The 21,451-nt window shown below is 39.1% G+C and overlaps 1 protein-coding gene across 1 annotated transcript in view; it reads right to left on the bottom strand.

Moving 5' to 3' along the window:
• nbeab (neurobeachin b) overlaps positions 1-21,451 on the bottom strand; it is a 118,867-nt gene that overhangs the window by 75,237 nt on the left and 22,179 nt on the right. The window contains exons 11-13 of the mRNA XM_085380895.1: positions 20,597-20,705; positions 15,862-16,028; positions 3,554-3,678 (exon numbers count right to left, since the gene is read on the bottom strand). Of these exons, the coding sequence (XP_085237021.1) occupies positions 3,554-3,678; positions 15,862-16,028; positions 20,597-20,705 (401 nt within the window). The remainder of the gene's footprint in view (positions 1-3,553; positions 3,679-15,861; positions 16,029-20,596; positions 20,706-21,451) is intronic.

The raw sequence follows: 21,451 nt of genomic DNA, 5'->3' as shown, positions 1-21,451 counted from the left end.
TATAAAAACATAGATTATTTACAACACAATCACCAGACTGCACTATCATTCACACAAGTTTTGCACACTCATTCCAACATCTATAGAATATGAACTCTATAGAACAGTTTAAATATATCTCTTCCGTTTCCCAGATTCAAATCCTGTCCTCCTACGCTTGGTCTCCACAGGCTCCACATTCCACAAGAGTCCTGTTCATGGGATTGCATTACTGTGAAGGGCGATGCAATTCTGCCTCTTGTCTCTATACTTTTATTTACTTTGCACTGAAAGATGAAATGAGGGAGGAGGGGGGAATGACAACTTCATACTTCCTGCAATGCGGGCCATCTGTATGTGTTTTAAGTGTGTAAATGTAAACATAACAACTTTGATGTAAGGGAGTTTATACAGTGCAGACGCTTCCTCTTGGGGTAATCTTTATCCAATATCCTGGAATAATCAGAGGTTACAAACAATCTCTTCTCTTCATCAAAACATTAAAAAACAAGGTCTAATAATCCCCACACCTCCATATACTTGCTGAAAAGCTGCATTCAAATGCTGTTATTTTGGATTTACATGTTAGCCAGCTCATTTATCTTCATTTAATATCTGTGATTATAAAGCTGGAGCGAGCTGGAGAAGGTTAATATCACATCATGACTCTGCCTCCGCAGAAGTACAGAGCTATAAAGATCTCTGCCTGGGGCAATCAGCTCTGAGAGAAGGTGCTCACCTGAAATGAGACAGCAAGGACACTCGGAGGTAAAACACCCCGTTAAACATTTGGATCAATATTAACGTGACTTCCATTTCATGCTTGCCCAATTCCAATCACCTAACAATATACTCGGATACTGGGCGGAGGCTGGCGGTAACAGGGCAGGTTATTACAGGAAGAGGGCAGAGACAGAATGTGCTGGCTAAGCTGTCAATGCTGCTAATAGACAACGAGGTAGAGTTTAAAGCAGAGTTTAACCTCCCATCACACATGTCCGTGATTGTACACACTCTTGCACACACATTGTATAAGTTACACTTGTACTAGTTTTAACAATAACTTGATTTAAACAAATACAGATTACATTTAAAGTTGTGTATTAAATATGAATGATATCAAAACTCCACAGAGGACATTCTTTTTCTGAGATAAACACCAAACTCACTAAAACCTTATTGCAAAATACATCAACGTTTAACATGTGCTACTAAGTCTGAAAATACCATCAGTGAAAAAAAAAAGAAGATAAAAAGCAGTTAAAATAATTGGTAAAACTTGTGAAATATAAAAAATCTTCTTAATATCAAAGAGAAAACACAAAAGAATGCGGTGCCAACAACCATGCAAGCCACTCGCTGAAATGTTGATTTAAAAAATGTTCTATTGCACTTTCATTTTACCCAAGACTGACATTTACTCTGAACACAATCATGGCAGTCTGCCCTCTTCAAACTCAAATGGTGCCTGAGTGTATACTGTCATATCCTGCTGTCAAACCAGGAACTGGCTATTCAGTTTAGACAACCTGCTGGTTTTCCAGTAGTCTCTGATTTTAAAGCTTCAGTAATGACTCTCATGGGCCAAGTCAAACAAGCCTCTTTGTTTTTCTACTATAGTGCCTATGCTGCCTGGAAGCCACTAAAGAGTTGTATAGCATCTCCATCAAACCCCAGAAACAAAGTCTGGATATGACAAATGATTTCCAACCTCTCAGCCTTTGCACCAGGATTATCTACAAAGAACAGGTCCTATCCTTAATACTATGCTAATTAAAAGTGAATACTCTTGTAAAAAGCACAATGTGTCATAATCCATTTTTTTTAAAACTGCCAACTGTCACTGCCAAAAAAAACCCTGCTGAAGCTGTAACAAAGAACAAAAGGTTTCTCATTTTAACTCATAACAAAAAAATGGCCTCAACTGCGCAACCACATCAAAGACTGCTGGAAACAGCCTGAAAGTGCAGCTCACCCCTCATGGAGAGCAAGAGGGACATCCGACCGCAGGCGATCCCTTTCACTTGACAAGTTTATACATTATTCCGCTCATTAAAACCACCGCATGCCAGCAGGACTTCAACAAGTCTTCCGTCAACCTCATTGAGGTCCTAATGTCACATTGCAGAAAGAAAACTGAAAGCTCCAAAACATTCTGGTGAACGAATGACGTAAATAGCAAGTAAAGTTCACAGTATGACAGGTGTTACCTGAGTCAGTAAAGCAGCTAATTCAATTCAATTCAATATTATTTATATAGCGCCAAATTACAACAACAGTTGCCTTAAGGCGCTTATTATAAAGGTAAAAACCCTAGATTAATACAGAGATAATGCATACTTTGAGCACCTGCACAGTGAAGTTTGACAAATAAAAATGTGTCTGGTTTGTAACTGATACATTGTTTTCTTTTTCTTTTTCATATGAACTGAGTTAAAGTTATCTTAAGAACAATAAATGAATAACAAAATACAGTAAATGTCAGTGTTGAGTGGAAGGTGAGTGGGAGGAGAGTTTATTGCGGATGTTCTGATCTGTTAAGCATTTAGTGCCACTTTATTTATTGGTAGGCAGGATTGATGCAACACAATGCAATTTCTTCATCAAAGATTCTTAAAAGCTCTTTGATATTTTTAAGTGGATTAAAAAAATACTAATTTAACATTAATTGACTTGAGCCCTTCTTACAATGGAAGCAATAAAAAGCTGAAAAGCCATGTTTGTACTTATCGAACGTAACAGTGGACCACTATAAAAAAAAATGCTATTTCTATATGGGTGGAGCATCATCCACTGAAACACCAGCTCATCTTCATGTACAGAGTTGCCATGATGTACATACTACAGCAGCCATGATAGCGCAAGAGCTGAATGTAGCCAGATGACATCCCGAACCCAACCCACCAGTCTGTTCAGTAGCTCAAAACTGAGGCACAATGAGGTCAGGGAACATTGTCATGATCATGCATGCGTCTGCAACCATTATAACAAGGCTACGCTGACCACAAAGAGTTCCCTGCTTTCTGTTTTCCATAAAGTTAAAATGGGTCTTACTCTATTAATTTCAGCCTCAATACATTCAAACTTGTGCCATTAAACATCTGCGCTGCTATTCAATTACAGACAGGAGAGTATTGCCAAGGGATTTTAACAGTACTGAGTAGCTTTTAAAAGTCAGTGTGGCAGGATATAAAGAAATAACTGACAAAAGGTGGTGGGCAATGCTGCAAGGCTGCCTCGGTCAATGAGAAAGGTTTGAGGCATGAAGAAGAAAATAATAAAGCGGGAGAGCCAATTTGCTCTAGAGTATGTGTTGCAATGATAATAAAAAGTGCAATAAAATGGATGTGTCATGTTCAATTCACAGGACTCATAAAAAATATTACCTATAAAAATTTCTGCTAAGCAACATGTTAAACCATATGGACAAGCGGAGGCTAAACTTTAATCCTTTTTCAAAAATGTTTTAATGGCAGCATTGAAGCATTGAAATGGGATAATGCTGGATGTGAATTTTTAGTCGCCTAATTATGAAAACTTTCTTTTTTTAAATGCACATCCCATAAAAACTCACCATACTCTTGCAGTTCCTTGCATACGACATCTAGGTGGGTGGAGCCAAATGGGTTTCTGACAAATCTCCGCCTTCGCCGCAGGTCATCTTCCCAGTAGTCAAGACGCCAGAAGTCATGCAGCTGACTATGGAGGAGACCAAAGGACAGGCAGGTTAGACAGAGCAAACAATGATGAACTGATTACACCAGCCACGTTCTTATCAGAGGAAAACATCTTGTGGAGAAAAACCAGGCCATAGTTAGAAGGCATATTAAGCTGGGCCTCTGCATACTGCATGCACCGACCTACTAATGTTAGTCCTGCTAATGCTATAGCATCAGAAGAGCAGGGAGCAGCAGCAGCCGCTGCACGCATAAATCACCAGTACTCCCATTAACAAATACAGCATCAAATTACAAGTATAAATGGCACAGCTTGCCTCCTTTTTACAATGTTTTTTAACAAGTCTTGTAAATCAAAGGTAGGAACCTCAACGCAGACAGCGTGGAGTTTAATGATCGGGGTCTTGAGGCGGTTGAGGCATGAGCCTATAAAACAAGCCCCCTCCCTGAGTATGTGGAGCCATGATTAAAATAATGTGCTGAAATATTCATTGAAATGATTCCCAGAGCCCTGGAGCAACCCAATAGAAAATTGCATTTTTATTCATTATTAATAACAGCGAATTAGGGTGGTAAAAAAAAAAAAAAAGACAGAGAAAGAAGAAAACAGTTCCAGCATGTGGTAACCATCTTTGTAAATGATTATTTCAACATTAGTGAGGACCTGGGATAATTTTATTGCTTGCAGCTAATGCAAACCATTAAGCACCACAACCAGCATTAGGTTTCTAAGTGCTGCTTGTTCCAACTGCACGCTAGCTGGAGCTATTTCAAAGCCTTTATGTTTCCTTTAGAGGGGAATACAGCAAGACAAGTCTTGCTTTAATTTACCTTTACCAAGGAGAAGGAAAAAAATTGCATCAACTCTAGCTGACAGACGAGAAATCCTTACATCAGCCATTCCAATTTTAACCAAATGTGAAGAAATAACATATTTTTCCTTCGTTTTGTTCTCTTTAACAATGACACTATGTGCAAATAGGGCAGCACACTTCTGTACCTCAACATTTGAGCTCATTTATTATACAAATACAGGGCATCTGTAGATCTAGAAACAGAATAAATCTAGAAACAGGCGCTCAAATCTCAAAATAAAACCTTGGACGGGATATTGAGTGTTCAAATGCAAGCTGAGATTTTCCTGTGTGTGCTGGATACAGTAAGACCCTGGCAGGCAACCGTCTATTTCATTGTATAGTTTCTGCCCCCTTCCCTGCTACAGTACTGAGGGAGTCTAAACAGATTAAAGTGTTAGAGGGGATCACATCACAAAATACAGCCTTCTTGCTCCATAAATATAATATCTACCAGTGTCAGAAATCAAGAGGCTCAGGAGACTTAGCCGGGCTCTGACAGCAACATGAGCTCAGTTTCAGTTAAGTATCAATCAAAACTGAGTGTATATGTGTGTGTGTGTGCACATGTTGTATGCGCAAAGTATCATGAGCTGCTGTATGCAAAGCAACACTGAACGCCTTGAGCTTGTCCCCTGTCAATCTCCCCCAAAGCCTCACTGAAGAAAAGAGAGATGTCAGTGGGTGGAAAGGAGACACCCACGTAAATGATATTGTAAATGCGAGATTACACAGTGTGAAAAATGTAAATCCACTGCAGGCAACTGGGCGATTACTGTTGAAGATTATGTCCCCTAATTCTTAGTACAAATACACAGCAGATGCCAGTGGGGGATAAATCTGCCTCTTTGAAGAGTTCCCTGTAACAGCATTAACTAAATTTGCTGCATTTTACACAAAGTGCTTGTTTGCTTATTTGAGTACAACTTCAAGCCAAAATATCTTCATTTGTCTTTAACAGCAAGAAAATACACAACAAACCAAACCTCAATCAACTGATTAATGAGTTGGACGCCTGCATTTTTTATGTCTCCTTGCCTGTTTCGGCCTGTGCAGATGGTTTCAGTTTAAATCTGCTGTTTGAGGAGGAACTGTGATATTCTACACTATGTGGTCAGTGCTATACCGGATTTGGACTGTGCCAAAGTACTGTGCTGAAGGAACCTCCTCTCTGAGGGTGGTCCAAAAACTGCTCAGGAGGATTGCAATCCTGATGGGGATACACAGTTTGATGGCATCGAGCTTCCAGCTGCAGCTCTCCAATAGGGAAATGGCAATGAAACACTAAAGAGCACGTCCATGTCTTAAAAGCATTGTAAGAAATGAGAGTTTGTTCCCCCCCAAATGCAGCAATTTCCTCATCCATGGGCCTGAATAGCAGATTTTAAAAGTGCACTTGGATAATGTATGCACACATTTTTACTGTTTAATATGCTGCAAAAGCTAACAATCAACACCAGTCTCTTCATTTTTTTTAAAAATTCAGATAATCAATTTTTAATATAAGTAATAAAACACAAATCCAGCTACAGAATCATTAATAGAAAGATAGTGTGTTGTCTCAGTAACAAATTGTCCATCCAACATCATTCATTAAGGGATGGCTGTAGACCTTTCTTATTTGACACATCAAATGTGTCTGGCTTCATGACAACCATAAAGAATTGCTGTGAGCCGGCCGCTAGAAACTGGCAAAATTTATTAGTCCCATCACCCATCAATCACCCAAATGGATTTCAAACCGCATTTTAAAAGCTAATTTTCCAGCACTGATAACCTACAGGAAACTGGAACACCATTATTTATGGCCGCTTTCAGACTTGCTAAGTGCAGTAAGATAAATTTGTAACAGGACTATTGTCTATTCTCTGCTCTTTCAAATATGTATTTAAAGGGCATCTTTCCTCAGGGAGCCAGTGTTGAGGTCTTTGAGATGAACACCTAAGTATACGTGAAACGTAGGTTGTTGAAAAGAGAAAGCTAACTGGCGTAATTCAAAATAATAACAGTTTCTAGGAAATTATATCATTCCAAAACATTTTGGCTTACATTGGGTTGGAGGGTGAAATCTATTTTATGTTGCGGTTATAAAAGGACAGCAAAAACTCCATAGTTTCCTGAAATATTTCTGATTATTTGGCAAATAGTATCAGTGTTTATTAAAAAGGTGAAACTGTGCCAGGCAATTAAAATCATCTTAAATGTAATAAAACTATGTAAGTGATGGATTAACACATTGAAAAGTAACACATTTCTGTAAACAACAACAACAACAACAAACTATTTATATTGCACATTTAAAAACCAGTGGTGTACCAAAGTGCTTAACATGCAAGAGAGTAGGATGAAGTAACAGGGAAGGATGAGGGCTATGGCAAGGTACCAAAACATGCTAGCAGGTTGAATGGCATTAAAAACACAAAAGCAAAAGAATTGCATATAAAAGCATAAAAGAAAACTAAGTGTAAAGGATAAAAAAAATTTTTTTAATGATTAAAAGTAATTAAGAATAAGCCGAAGATAAGAATAAGCATTAAGCTAACTAACAAGCAAGCGTTAACTAGTAGAAAAGGCGAGGCTAAATAAGTGGGGTTTTAACCGCGATTTGAAGGAATGGATAGAATCAGACTCGCGTATAGCGATGGGGAGGTTATTCCATAAATCTGGTGCAGCCAAGGCAAACGCTCGGTCACCTGTAGTCTTCAGCCGGGATCTCGGCAGTACCAAGAGTGACTGGGAAGATGATCTTAGTGCTCTAGTAGGGGTGTATAATTTAAGCAGCTCAATGAGGTAGCTTGGCGCTATATTGTTAATAATTTGGAAGGTAAGCAGCAGGATTTTGAATTTAAAGCGATACTTAATGGGAAGCCAATGCAGATCAGCAAGGACAGGGGTAATAGAGACACGCCGCCCACTACCAGTAAGGAGACGAGCAGCCGGATTCTGAACAATTTGGAGTCTATGGATAAGAGTAGAGTTAAGACCGAAGTAAAGTGAGTTACAATAATCCAACCTAGATGTCAAAAGGCGTGGATAATCTTTCCAAGGTCCCTATGCAGAACATAGTGTCTGGCCTTGCTAATAAGACGCAATTGATGGAAGCAAGATTTAACAACAGAAGACACTTGTTTGTCGAACTTAAAGAGCTATCCAAAAATACAAATATCCAAATATTTACCTATAATACAGTTACAGGAATAAGGCAAAAACATTGATACAGCAATATAATGTATCACTTCCTCTGGCAATTACAGACAAATTGACACCAAATACTAGTATTTGCATTAAAACAGACAGGCACAGTCAGTGGATTTTGCCACAAATTTGCATCACTACTTCATGACTCATTGTTGTAAAGCTTATCAAAGGAATGAAGGGAAAAGCGACCATAAACTGACTGGCAATACAGAAAAAGACATTCAGAGAGCCATAAAAGCAGAAGGAGAGGAAAGTCATCTAGAAAACATAACAAACATCTATAAAACGTAAGAAATAATAATGATAGTGTACATAAACTGACAAACCAATGTGGCAAAATGCTGTGTTAGGAAATTGTCATTCTTCTGGGCAACACATTGGAAAACTTCAGTTCAGTTCGATTCTGTTCAACCCAATTTTACCCAATCCAAGTCGCCTCAAGGGGCTTTATATTGTAAGGTAGACCCTACTATGATACATACAGAGAAAAACCCAACAATCATATGACCCCCTTATGAGCAAGCACTTTGGCGACAGTGGGAAGGAAAAACTCCCTTTTAAAAGGAAGAAACCTTCAGCAGAACTATGCTCTGGTAGGGGCAGTCGTCTGCCGTTGGGGTGAGGAGACAGGACAAAAAAAGGACAAAAAAAAAAAACTGAATGAGAGCCAGAGATTAATACCAACTAATGATTAATGATTAACTAAATGGGTCATATTTTGAGTTGCTTTGTTGGTTCTACCGCTATTTAATAATCAAACAATATTTTCATGACTTGCATCTATAGGTTCTTTATAAGGTAGATAATTGATGAAAACTGAAACTTTAAAATCGTCAAATGGGAATTTTCACACACACTTAAGTTGCAAAATTCTATATAGGGATATACAGTTAGGTCCATATATATTTGGACATTAACCCCAAGTTTTTTTTATCTGTTTACTAAAACAATTACAGTAAGTCCAATTACTGTTATATAACAGACATGGACATGTGTAGACTCTCAGCTTTCATTTGAGGGTATCCACATTTAAACTGGATGACGAGTTTAGGCGTCTCAGCTCTTTAACATGTACCACCCTCTTGTTTTCAAGGGACCAAAAATAATTGGACAATCGACTCAAAGGTAACTCATGGGCAGGTGTGGGCAGTTCCTTCATTATGTCATTGTCAATTGAGCAGATAACAGGCCAGTTGATTTGAGGTGTGGTGCTTGCATTTGGAAGATTTTGTTGTGAACAGACAATATGCAGTTAAAGGAGCTCTCATGTGCGTGAAACAAGCCACCCTTAGCCCTTACATGTATAGTGGTCACTACAGTGGACAGCTATTCAAAGACTGTTTTCTTGTATTTGTGTCAGTGTTGATGGTATACTTGCCACCCCCTGGTCAGTCAGTTGTCCACCTAAGTGGACATGTAAAAAACTTTTTGAAAAGTACGTTTAAAAAAATAAAGTTCAAAAATATTTTTTACTGCCTAAAGATTAATAAAAATACTTAAGAAAAAGAAATACCAATTGATAATTCATGCATGAAAGGGTTAAGCTGTGAAAACAGAAAAAAAAAATCAGAGAAGTTGCTACGATATTAGGAGCGGCAAAATCATCCTGAGAAAGAAAGAAAGGACGGGTGAACTCGGCAACGCAAAAAGGCCTGGACGTCCATGGAAGACAACAGTGGTGGATGATCGCAGAATCACTTCCATGGTGATGAGAAACCCCTTCACAACAACCAGCCACGTGAACAAAACTCTCCAGGATGTAAGTGTGTTGATATTGAAGTCTACCATAAAGAGAAGACTACATAAAAGTAAATATAGAGGTTCACTGCAAGGTGCAAGCCACTCATAAGCCTCAAGAATAGAAAGACTAGATTGGACATTGCTAAAAAAAAAAAAAAAAAAAAAAAAATCTAAAAAAGAAAGATTACTACATCATCTGAAAAACAGTGGAGGAAGTGTGATGGCTTGGGTGTGCATGGCTGCCAATGGCACTGGGACACTAGTGTTTATTGATGATGTGACACAGGACAGAAGCAGCCAGTTGAATTCTGAGGTGTTCAGAGACATACTGTCTGTTCAAATCCAGCCAATTGCAGTCAAATTGATTGGAAGGTGTATCATAATACAGATGGACAATGACCCAAAAAACAGAGCCAAAGCAACCAAGGAGTTTATTAAAGCAAAGAAGTGGAATATTCTTGAATGTCAAAGTCAATCACCTGGTCTTAACTGAACTGAGCATTTCATTTGTTGAAGACTAATCTTTGGACAGAAAGTCCCACAAAAAACCAACAACTGAAAGTCGCTGCAGTTAAGGCCTGGATGAGCATTAAAAAGGAAGAATCACCAGCATCTGGTGACGTCCTTGACTTCCGGCTGTCAATGCCAGCAAAGGGTTTTCAACTAAGTAGTAGAAATGAACATTTTATTTTCAGTTATTTAATTTGTCATGTTACTTTTTCAGCACCTGAAATGTGTTAAAAAGAGAAAGCTTTAGTTCCTCACATATTAGGCAATCTTTTTGTTCAACCCACTAAAATAAAAGTCTGCACTTCAACTGCATCTGAGTTGTTTCATTTAAAATCAATTGTGACAACGTGCAGAACCAAAATTAGAAAAAAGTTATCTCTGTCCAAATATTTATGGATCCAACTGTCGAACTAAAATGTCAGCATCCATCTATAGCCTTTGAGATGCAATGCATCTTTTTTGGAGCAATGGCCTAACACGTTACAGGCCAGCTACTTAAGAGTCCTCAACACTAACTGAAATATGCACCTATTTCTCTGTAACTTCACATCTGTAAATGTAATAAAATGTATAATGCCTTAGAGATAAGTGACCACAGTGATCTGTTGTCAAAAGCAATAATTAACTTCATGTTTTTCAAGCCATTTAAAACAGAATGGCTCATAAAACTTGCACAGCGCTCGATTGCAGACAGATGAGTTTCTCATGGTTAAAGATTTTCTTTTTATTCTATTTATGCTCAGAGGGGATTTGTGTGAGGCAGTCGGGAGGAAGGACAGGGACATGCTGATTCAATAAAACACCATTATACTCCTTTTAAAAAGCTTCCATTGGTGACATGAGTAGGGGGTAATTATAATAAATGCCAGTAATCACAGACAATTCTATTCAAAGGAGCAGCGACTGGTTTCTGTCTCACACACACACACACGGACACTGAAAACACGCCAGTTTTTAGTGTAATTCTGAGGACAAGTGGTCTTTTCTTTTTCTGTTTGCCAACCTAACAGGCTCTGACTATGTGATCTAAAAAGTGTGAACTAAAAAGTGCACGAGGAACGTGTTTGAAATGTCTCAGTTAAGGTAAAAATTGAGCTAAAGTAAAATAAGGAGACAGTAATAAATAGTTCACTTGTTATCTAGCTGCTCAACCAGTAATTTCTGCCATAGTAGTCAGTTCTCGTTCGCCCATTTAACACTGATTTATTGAAACCTATCCTTTGTGTACATTAAAATGACAACCAGACATGTGGCACTGTAATGACAGGGACCTCACACGCCATGAAAGCCATCGGGCAGCCTGCAGAGGCTGCAAACCAAAGCGAAAAAATGTGAAAACATCTTCTGTCAACCAGCACATTCTTCTTCTTTTTGGGGATTTTTATGCAGCATTCACCAACATTCTGCTGTTAGATTAAAAAACTAAAAAGACACAAAAAAGCACCCTGTGCATGAAAGTTGTGACTGGCAACCATATGGTGATGAGCCCGTTGCGTTCAAAGTAAACTATAAAGTAAGGAAAAAAATACAGAGTAATTTCCTCTATAAAAACACACCAAGTCTGATCATGTGTCTCTCGAATGCCAAGTGTTAAGTGACTGTATGGCCAACATCATGATTAGATTATCACAAAGGGCTGCAAATGGCACACAATACTTTCATCTCTTTAATTTCACCATAGCTTTTCATCGCTGTTCTCAAGACTGCCGCAGACTTTAGGTTACGAAGCTGAGATCGAAATGCTTCGGGTTACTGGATATGACTTTTCTTTTGTTGATTAAGAGATAGAATGGAAACACACTGAAGAACGTTATTGGACAAAGACAAAAGGACACAGCGGCAACAAGATTAACTCCAGGTCATCTGGCATAATGAAGACAGACATACGAGGGATGAGGAGCCACATTGTGCTGTTGGTGAGCTCCCCTGGATCGCCAGCTTTCCGGAACCTATCTTTCACTGGAAATGTGGCACAGTCAAGCAATGCCCAGCTCAATTTCAACGCCCACTGAAATTGATGATTGCGTGAATGGGCCTCTTTCCAGAGATAATTAGCACAGCGTACAAGGTTAAGAGGGCCCCAAGGGAAGAGAGCCTGGTGTAGGTCAAGAACGAATGTGAAAAAGAGAGGATAGAAGCGAGCGAGAACAAAGAAGCATCATGTTTTCAATAAGATCAAATTAATGAAGATCATAAAATGCACCCTCACTTAGAGGCTGTCTTAAACAGAGCTGCATTTTATTGATGTACATAGTAGATTAAAAAAATAAGGAAGAGCAGAAACCGCTTTGGTAGAGTGGATGGGAGATAAACATCTAAAGTGTGCATGTGAACAGAAAAAAAGCCCTTAGAGGTGAATTAATTTTATAGCAGCTTCTAAGATTCCCCTTTTGATTTTACAATATTTAACAGAGTACTTCAGATTAATCACAAGAATGTAGGATCATACACGTTTTGCTGCTCTGGACGTCAAGTATAAACGTGTCTTTGAATTATATCCAGTATGTTGCCAGATTAAATTTTGTTTTTACTGTCAGGCTCAATTGGGGACCTTGACTTTTGTTTTCTGCCCCAAAGGGATCATCAGACCTCAACCCTTGCAAGGCTTTAAGGATCTCTGAAGGTGCTCACACCCCCACTGTGGTAGTAGAATTCTATTAGAATTGATAACCCCTTTCAGGAAGGACCAAATACTGCGGGCACATTGTGAGTAAAAAGGTTCATTCCATCACAAAGTTATTATCCACGGGCAGATTGTTACCATTCATCACGTGCCAGAGATGAAACTCACTGTTAGTCAAGGGAAACGGCTGTTTCACTGCCTCGAAACAGATCAATATATGCCGCCATTTTCCTTTTGCTCCTCTGCTACAAAAAAGTAATTATACAGAAGAAATGTTGACAATCAATAGACTAGTCAGGTAAGGTTAAGGTCTGCTGTGGAGGCCAGCAGAGGCTCCTCCGTCAGCTGTCAGTGATGCTACTGAACTCAGACGCCCGCATGGGAACAAAGAGAAGCTTGTATGCTTCAGCTCCCTTTTACATTTGTGTTAGGTTGGCTGTGTCGAAACAGTTAGTATCAGTGCATGAAATCCAATGAATTTTCAAGTGTTTAAAGGTACGTGTGTGTGTTAATGTAATGCAATATTAAAATTAGACCTTTAAATATATAACAAAATATAAAACAATAACGCATATAAAAATAAAAAAAGAAAATGAACAAATACACCATTAAGCTGCCTTTTTTACTCTAACGGTGTATTCAAAAAGACTTTTGTTGCATAAAATAAAGTTGCAGTTTAACTTTGTCGAGAGAATTTATTGTGCTGTCACAGTACGGTAGTCCCGTGCTGCAAAAGTGCTGGACATTAGTCTTCAATGAATTCATCAGCATCGCCTTGACATCTACTTTCACTTTAGACGAGCCTGAACTTTATAATCCACTGGCAGGGTTCAGAGGTCAACAGCAGAGGGGACCAGAGGGCAGGGAAAATCACACTCTCCCTGGAAAAAACTCTGACATCCAATTTTCAACTTGATTTATCAGTGTAAAGCTAAAATTGATAGGGTGTCATTACTGCACAGGGAGCTGTCTTGGAGAGATGTATCAAAGCCTCCTCATTTTGATTTAGCACAGCGGATCAATACAACCCTATACTGTTTCAATTTGAGGACTATTGATTTTTCTATGCTGACTCCATACAGAGGGACATTCATCATCAAGCAAGCATATAGTATGGATCCAACGGGCCACCATAGGGTCTGATCTGCGTATTTTTCAGGCAGATCATATGACTGTAGAGCAGCTGTTTTAACGCCGTGTACAGATCATTTCCTTATTTACCGCTCTTGCTGTTGGTGCTACAACACAATTTCCTAAAACTGTTTGTTCTAAGGTGAACAACAACTTAAAATCAACTGGCTGCAGATACCAGGAATTCAAAAACAGAGAAATCTAATACTTGGGCATCTAATGAGCAAAGCTGCAAACATGCGGTTTAAAAAAAAAAAAAAAAAAAAAAAAAAAAAACACTAAAAGAAAAGTGTCAGTAGTCTGACTACTGCCTTCCTATGAATAATTTTGTTTATAATATATCCTACACTAATGATAAATATCCCTTGGCATGTCCCCAGGCAGAACTTGGGAGTTAAAGGCAAAGCAATCTCTGTGCAAGACGGTAAAAACAAACATTACTAACTAAAGGTTCACACACACACACACACACACACACACACACACACACACACACACACACACACACACACACACACACACACACACACACACACACACACACACACACACACACAAAACAGACAGCCACCTCAAAATGCTTGAGGGCTTTATATTTTACAAGAGAAGCATAAATGGGAAAGTTAATGTAGCATTGAATAAGACTGAGCTGCTGAACTGCAACACTGCCTTGAGCTTGTGAGCATATTGCATCATTTTTCTTCACCAGCAGGTTACCATTAAATTTGAATTTGTTGGAAGTTTTGCGGTATCATTTACAATGCACCCACGCTCAATAACCTTTTGTTTCAATGCAAATGATATGCCTCTGAGAGAAGCTCCATAAATATTTGAACAAGAGCCCAGAATTCAGTCCAATAGATTTCCATGGGTAGTTAAGGTTCAGTCAGTTTTAAGAAAATCTGTACTTGGACCCTGAGATCCTCACAGTCACGGTCAAAATATTAACATAATATTAAACACAGTGTTTGGATAAGGTCAGTTTTTCTGCCATTGTTCTGGAAGCAATTGCAATACATTATTGCCTCTAACAAATCCAAGTGTCAACGGGAAATTGCAGCATGTGATGTCAATATACATGCATTTGATAAAATTAGACTGGCTACTGCACACAATGTTCCGTGAGTAGAAGGATAAAGAACACATTTAGCTGCTTAGAACATCTACTGATTTTGATGGAAAATGCTCGAAACATTAAAAACATAAAATAAAGCTATAAAAATTAGTAAAACATTTTTTCATATTATGAGGAAACCTGGTTTAAGATCTGAAACAAATTCACGCTCAGCAAACCCAGTCGAACATCTGCACTGTATCGTTAAAACGTAATAACAAACTTAAAGCTACTGTTTCAGCAAAGATGCAAAAATTTGGCAAATAAGCAGCTGCGGTTTGTGTATAAAGTGGCAGACTTTCTCTCAACTGGCTGCTCTTGAATTCATTTTATGTGAACAAATTTACTACTACTGTGCATTTCTACAACTGGCCTGTATAATGTGATGTGGATATTTAACTCAAACTGCCTGAGGCTTTCCCTGCACCAAGTCATTGCTCATAGTTCTGCTATTATAAAAAACTGCATGCTTTTTGTCATATCTGTAATTCCCAGCCATAAGCCCAGAAGAAAACAAAACAGCTTGCTGTGACTCCTTTGTTTGTCTAAAATAACTAGCTGTCAATGCTTCTAACCAGCCCTGCATCCATGGGACCATGTGGATGATAGTGAAAAGTAAGCAGCAGAGTGGGAGAGCTGGTGGTTGTTTTAACAGGGCCCATGGGGAAGGCTGCAACTACCACCAGGTGCTGGGCTGTGTTACTGAGAGGGTCAATGAATGCCTGGACAATGCTGCAGAAACACCCCAACCCCCGTCTTCCACCCTGGTATGTTAGATGACTGGCCAATCAGCTGTCCCCAGAGGATTAAGCCACTCGGCACTGTAATTGCATTTGCTGACCTGATTGCTGACCCTATCGGATCCTGGGAAAATGACATTAACTGGTGGCCCTATCCTCTGACTGCAGAGTACTGTGAACAGGTAACTTTTGTCCTGTAGGTTGTACCTAACATTGAGTGGCTATAGTTTATCTTGAAGTCTTAACACCACCCCTGTAGGTCTGCAGTTAAACTTGTTCAAGTGTGGGGACCTACCTCTGGGCCAGCGTGCCCCAGGCACCATGCTTGTTGGTGAGGATGTTGACGATTTTCTGCTTTAACTGGTTGGCTGTTACATGGTCTCTGTGCTTAGCGGCGCAAATCAGGTGGTCACACATCTTCTCTTCCTCTTTTCTGTCAGCAGCATACTGAGCACAGTTTGACTAATTTCAGATTTAAGAAAAGAGAAGAAAGAAACAAAATGTGTTAATCTCATTCTGTATTTATATATTTAGGTACAGTATCTACCATCAAATTTAATGCTGGACATTGTTCTAATAGCATTTGAGAATGTCTTACTTGAATAAAGTCAGAATAATATATACACTCTAATGGAGCATTTGTCACGCTGAAGAATGTTATAGCTTCATTCAACACACTTGAGTGCATAAAGATATTAGTGGACAGCTGAGAGATATATTTCTACTCCCTTGGAGGAGGGCACTAAATCACTGCAAGCACATGAAGGCAGTCCATTGCCTAACTGTGGACAGATGAGGCTTCCTGTTAGGTAGCTTTGGATGGCGCTATTAGGGGAGAAGAATATAGCCTGTCAGGGTTTACAAAGCTACAATGCCATTATATCAATAAAATGTTTATGCTGTCCGCTGGTATAGCAATGGGTTAAAATGTGAAGATTTGCAGTTATCTTCTAAAACAAACTGTAAGAATGTGTAAGAACATATTGTTTTATATAATTCAAATCATAAATATAAAAAAAATCTACTTGTCAGAATGTTTAAATAAAATACAATGTGTAAAATTTGCAGCTTTACTTATAAACCTTTTTCCTGAAGTCAGCGCAACAGAAGCGCACCAGGTAGCTAAATGTAAACTAGAGGAGCACATGCGACTCTGTCTCACTAGGCCACCCTGAGGGGAACTCTTGCTAATATTCGCAATCTAATTTGCTAACAGAAGCTGGAAGTTAATTGAATTTCCTGCTTTAAAATTTGAATTCTGTCAGATATTATACTTCAACATATACCTCATAAAGCGGATAACTCAATCTCCGCCCGTCACCTCACATTACAACGTGACGCAGTGACAAATATCAAACATTATTTATCACTTAAAGCATATGACGCGTCTTCCTGACACCAACTTAATTGTAAAACTGTCTTATCTGCGTCCTGAATCTTCAATCTTGAAGAGTGGGTAATAAAGTAATGTCAGGCCTAGATGAAAAGTGTAGGCTGTCTGGAGTTGGCAGACAGAACGGATGGGGCCAGGTACACTTCCCCCTTCTCCTGACATTGCATATCTAACCGTCTCTTCCAGTTTATCTAGTGGGTCAAGGATCCTCAAGAACTGTATATCAAGCAGCTGTTTGAGGATGGCTGCTTCTCCCAGATAAGAAACTCATCACTACTCATATGTACAAGCTGTTAACAGAGCTGGCGGAATTGTGTGTGTGTGGTTTTGTTCGATAGCAAACACACATTTTGATTTTGAACAGTCAGACTGGTAATACTTCATAACAACTGTCGTTGCGATAATCGCATGATTATAAAACTTTGTGAATAGTTAAAAAATGCAGTACAGTGTATTTTGGGCTATTATAAAGTTGTAATGTTGCTGTTTTAAATATTTTTGTTTTAAAGTAAGCAGGTGGTGTTACAATTTAAAATCAGAAGACCAAAAACCTGAAAACTACGGTTTATGTCCTATTTAACTCTCAGTTTTGTTTTCTACTCTAGTCTATCTCACAATTACTGCGACCCCAACCCTGTGGGTATCGCCAAGATAGCCCAACAATATTTGAAACCCTCACTAATGAGGAATTAAACTTTTATTATGATACCAAATTAAACAAGTGTATTAATCAGATTTGTAATATCTACCAAACCATCCATCCACTTTTGTTGTCTAGTTCGGGGTAATATAGCACGGAGAATATTGTGCATTCTAATGATATCTGAGTTCAATGGTTATCATTTCTCACCTCTCTCAGCTATGATGTCAACACGATGCAAAAATAATTCATAAATCAAAGCTGCTCACTCTTTCACAACAGCAGTTAGCTCTGCATGTTTGATATGGTAGATATTTACACTGGATAACCTTCCATAAGAAACCCCAAAGGGATCTGTGTCTCCTCCTGGGATAAAACAGGAGATGTTTTTGCTTTTTAAATGAATGTGTAAACCACTACACAACTTGCAACTTTCTAGTACTTGCTTTCGCTTTATGAAATGCTTTAATTCTTTGTGGCAAACATTCAACACGATGTTGGAAACACTCCTCAGAGACAACGTTTGGTTGACTCTGTGGAATCCTTTAAAAAACAGTTAAAAACTTTACTGTGTAAACAAGCTTTCTGTTGACCAATGCTTTTTACATTTTTATATTTTTAATTTACATTTAAACTCTATATTGTGTATATTGTGCATTTTGCTATTTATCCCTCGATCTGGGGCTCCACGCAAGATCTCATCCCGTGGGGTCAAAATGATCATGAGAACGGTGAGCAAAGATCCCAGAACCACACGGGGGGACCTGGTGAATGACCTGCAGAGAGCTGGGACCAAAGTAACAAAGGTCACCATCAGTAACACACTACAACGGCAGGGAATCAAATCCCGCAGTGCCAGACGTGTTCCGCTGCTGAAGCCAGTGCATGTCCAGGCCCGTCTGAAGTTTGCCAGAGAGCACATGGATGATACAGCAGAGGATCGGGAGAATGTCATGTGGTCAGATGAAACCAAAGTAGAACTTTTTGGTATAAACTCAACTCGTCGTGTTTGGAGGAAGAAGAATATTGAGTTGCATCACAAGAACACCATACCTACTGTGAAGCATGGGGGTGGAAACATCATGCTATGGGGCTGTTTTTCTGCCAAGGGGACAGGACGACTGATCCGTGTTAAGGACAGAATGAATGGGGCCATGTATCGTGAGATTTTGAGCCAAAACCTCCTTCCATCAGTGAGAACTTTGAAGATGAAACGAGGCTGGGTCTTCCAACATGACAATGATCCAAAACACACCGCCCGGGCAACAAAGGAGTGGCTCCGTAAGAAGCATTTGAAAGTCCTGGAGTGGCCTAGCCAGTCTCCAGACCTCAACCCCATAGAAAATCTGTGGCGGGAGTTGAAAGTCCGTGTTGCTCGGCGACAGCCCCAAAACATCACTGCTCTCGAGAAGATCTGCATGGAGGAATGGGCCAAAATACCAGCTACTGTGTGTGCAAACCTGGTAAAGACCTATAGTAAACGTTTGACCTCTGTTATTGCCAACAAAGGTTATGTTACAAAGTATTGAGTTGTATTTTTGTTATTGACCAAATACTTATTTTCCACCCTGATTTACGAATAAATTCTTTACAAATCCTACCATGTGGATTCATGGATTTTTTTTTCACATTCTGTCTCTCACAGTTGAAGTGTACCTCTGGTGCAAATTACTGACCTCTGTCATCATTTTAAGTGGGGGAACTTGCACAATCAGTGGCTGACTAAATACTTTTTTGCCCCACTGTAGCATTACACAGTTGCAGCAGATTTTTTCCACTGCACATCCATGATTAAAATCTCCCTTCCCGCCACATTCCAAAGGTAAGCTACCATGACAATGAGCAGTGAACTCATTGTCATAGTCATAAAACAAACAGACATTTACAGCAAGCATATAGCCAGGTAGTGGTATTTAAGCAATGTTTAGTTGGAACTAAGGGGTCCAAGAAACTTTTGCCACACCATGACATCACACGCAGCCTGAACCATTCGCACAGGCAGGATAGATCGATGTGTAATTGAGGCCCTACCATTTAAATGTGGCAGCAAAAATTGAGACTCATCAGACCAGGCAATATTTTCCCAACCTTAAGTTGTCCAATTTTGGTCAATCTGCACAAACTGTATCCTCATTTTCATGTACTTCTGTACCAGTGTGGTCTTCTTCTGTTTCAAAGTTCAGTGTGTTGTGCATTCAGAGATGCTCTTCCGCATATCCTGGCTGTAAGGAGTGGTTATTTTAGTTATTGTTGTCACTAACAATCCCGCCATTTGTGCAAAATCACTTGCTCTTTTCCACAGTCTGATGTTCACTTTGAACTTCAGAAGGTTCTCTTGATTATGCATTTATAATTTCATTGAGTTGCTGCCATGTGATTGGCTGATTTGAATCAATGAGCAGTTGAACAGGTGTACTTAACAAATGGCCAGTGAGTCTAATTTATTGTAATTATTAACCTTCAAATAATAATTTGTTGTATTTGAAAAAATACTACTTACTTTCATAACATTTATTAGTGATTAGTGCTTTTATAAGGTCTTATTACTCCAGTGTGCACTTCTTTTATTATGCCACTTAAACCCTAGTGTTTCCTTTCATATCTCAAATGATGGTTTGATGGGCGTAGGCTAAATACAGACAAAGGGATTTTATCCCCCGAGTTAGTTGGCAAAAGCTCATATCAAAATCCTAAATTAATATTGCCGGGATCCCTTTGCCACCAATAATTAAATTTATACGAGTTGTAATAGCGAGGATTTAATCCTCGTGAGGACACAGAGGGACACGATTACTGAGCATATAAAGTTGAATGCCTGTTTTATACTAATAGGATTTGTTTAGAGCTCATTAGCAGATTGTCAAAATCTATTTTCACAGCAGATGGTAAAACTGAAATTTGGTCAATTGAAATATTGAAATACTGTATTTACTGTTGATTCAGTAAGCTGTGCAACTCTGGGCAGGCCTTTAATGCTTTCAGAAGCATAGTTTATACCTCAAACTCTGCATGTTTGTGCACGTCCTCTGCTCGCTGTCTGTTGAGGATGAATTCAGCCTCGTTGGCAACCCGGACTATGTGGTCCTTCATGGCATGGCAGAGCAACCTTTAATATTGCAAAGAAATTTAAAAACAGGAGAAAACATAAGGATTTTTAAAATTACTATGCATTTCAAAGACACTCCAAAGGAAAGCACAGTGTAAAGGTAAATTTAGCTTGTCAGGACTGTGTAACATTCTGCTTAGTGAGAGAGGAGACTGGTAAACAGAATCATTTGTCTGAGTTATGTTGCAAGGCTGCAGGTCAGTGACAGACCCCTCTGTAGCATTAAGGAGGGAATAGAGTGTCATTAGAGCACTGGAGCCTGTCTGCCACGCTCCTGATTGACTGAGCATCCCTTCCCACTGACCAGAACATCAACCCAGAAACTGTATTGCTGACAAGCCTGGCGGTGGAAAGCTTCTCACATGTCTAGAGACTCCGTGGTCTCCACCCACATTCACACATAGGTTCCAGTATCTTTAATAAGTGAAAACACCCTGGATATTGTGTGTAGATTACATGCCATTTTACACACCATTAGGCCAGCTTTGTTTTAATTAAAACACCCCTTGTTCCTCTTCAGTGCTTGATACAGATTGTAATTTTCCCTCCCATCCCAAGGAGAGGCAATAATCCCAAGGCTGCATTCATCAGCTGCTCTCGCCTCTTTAGTTGTTGACAAGCACTCGTTAATAGACAGAAGTTCACTGTTCAAAGACAGAGGCTGACAACGCCAAGCTTTGTTTCGAAACCAAGAATAGATGAGAAAGCAAGTTGACAAGTGATATTTGGAGATGGAAAAAAGACAT

This window comes from Rhamphochromis longiceps, linkage group LG14 (genome assembly GCF_057381845.1).
Source record: "Rhamphochromis longiceps isolate RC_006_pf linkage group LG14, R_longiceps_female_GT1.1, whole genome shotgun sequence".
Lineage (NCBI taxonomy): Eukaryota > Metazoa > Chordata > Actinopteri > Cichliformes > Cichlidae > Rhamphochromis > Rhamphochromis longiceps.
The sequence above is the reverse complement of the archived record's forward strand: the minus strand, read 5'-3'. Positions and strand labels throughout refer to the sequence as shown.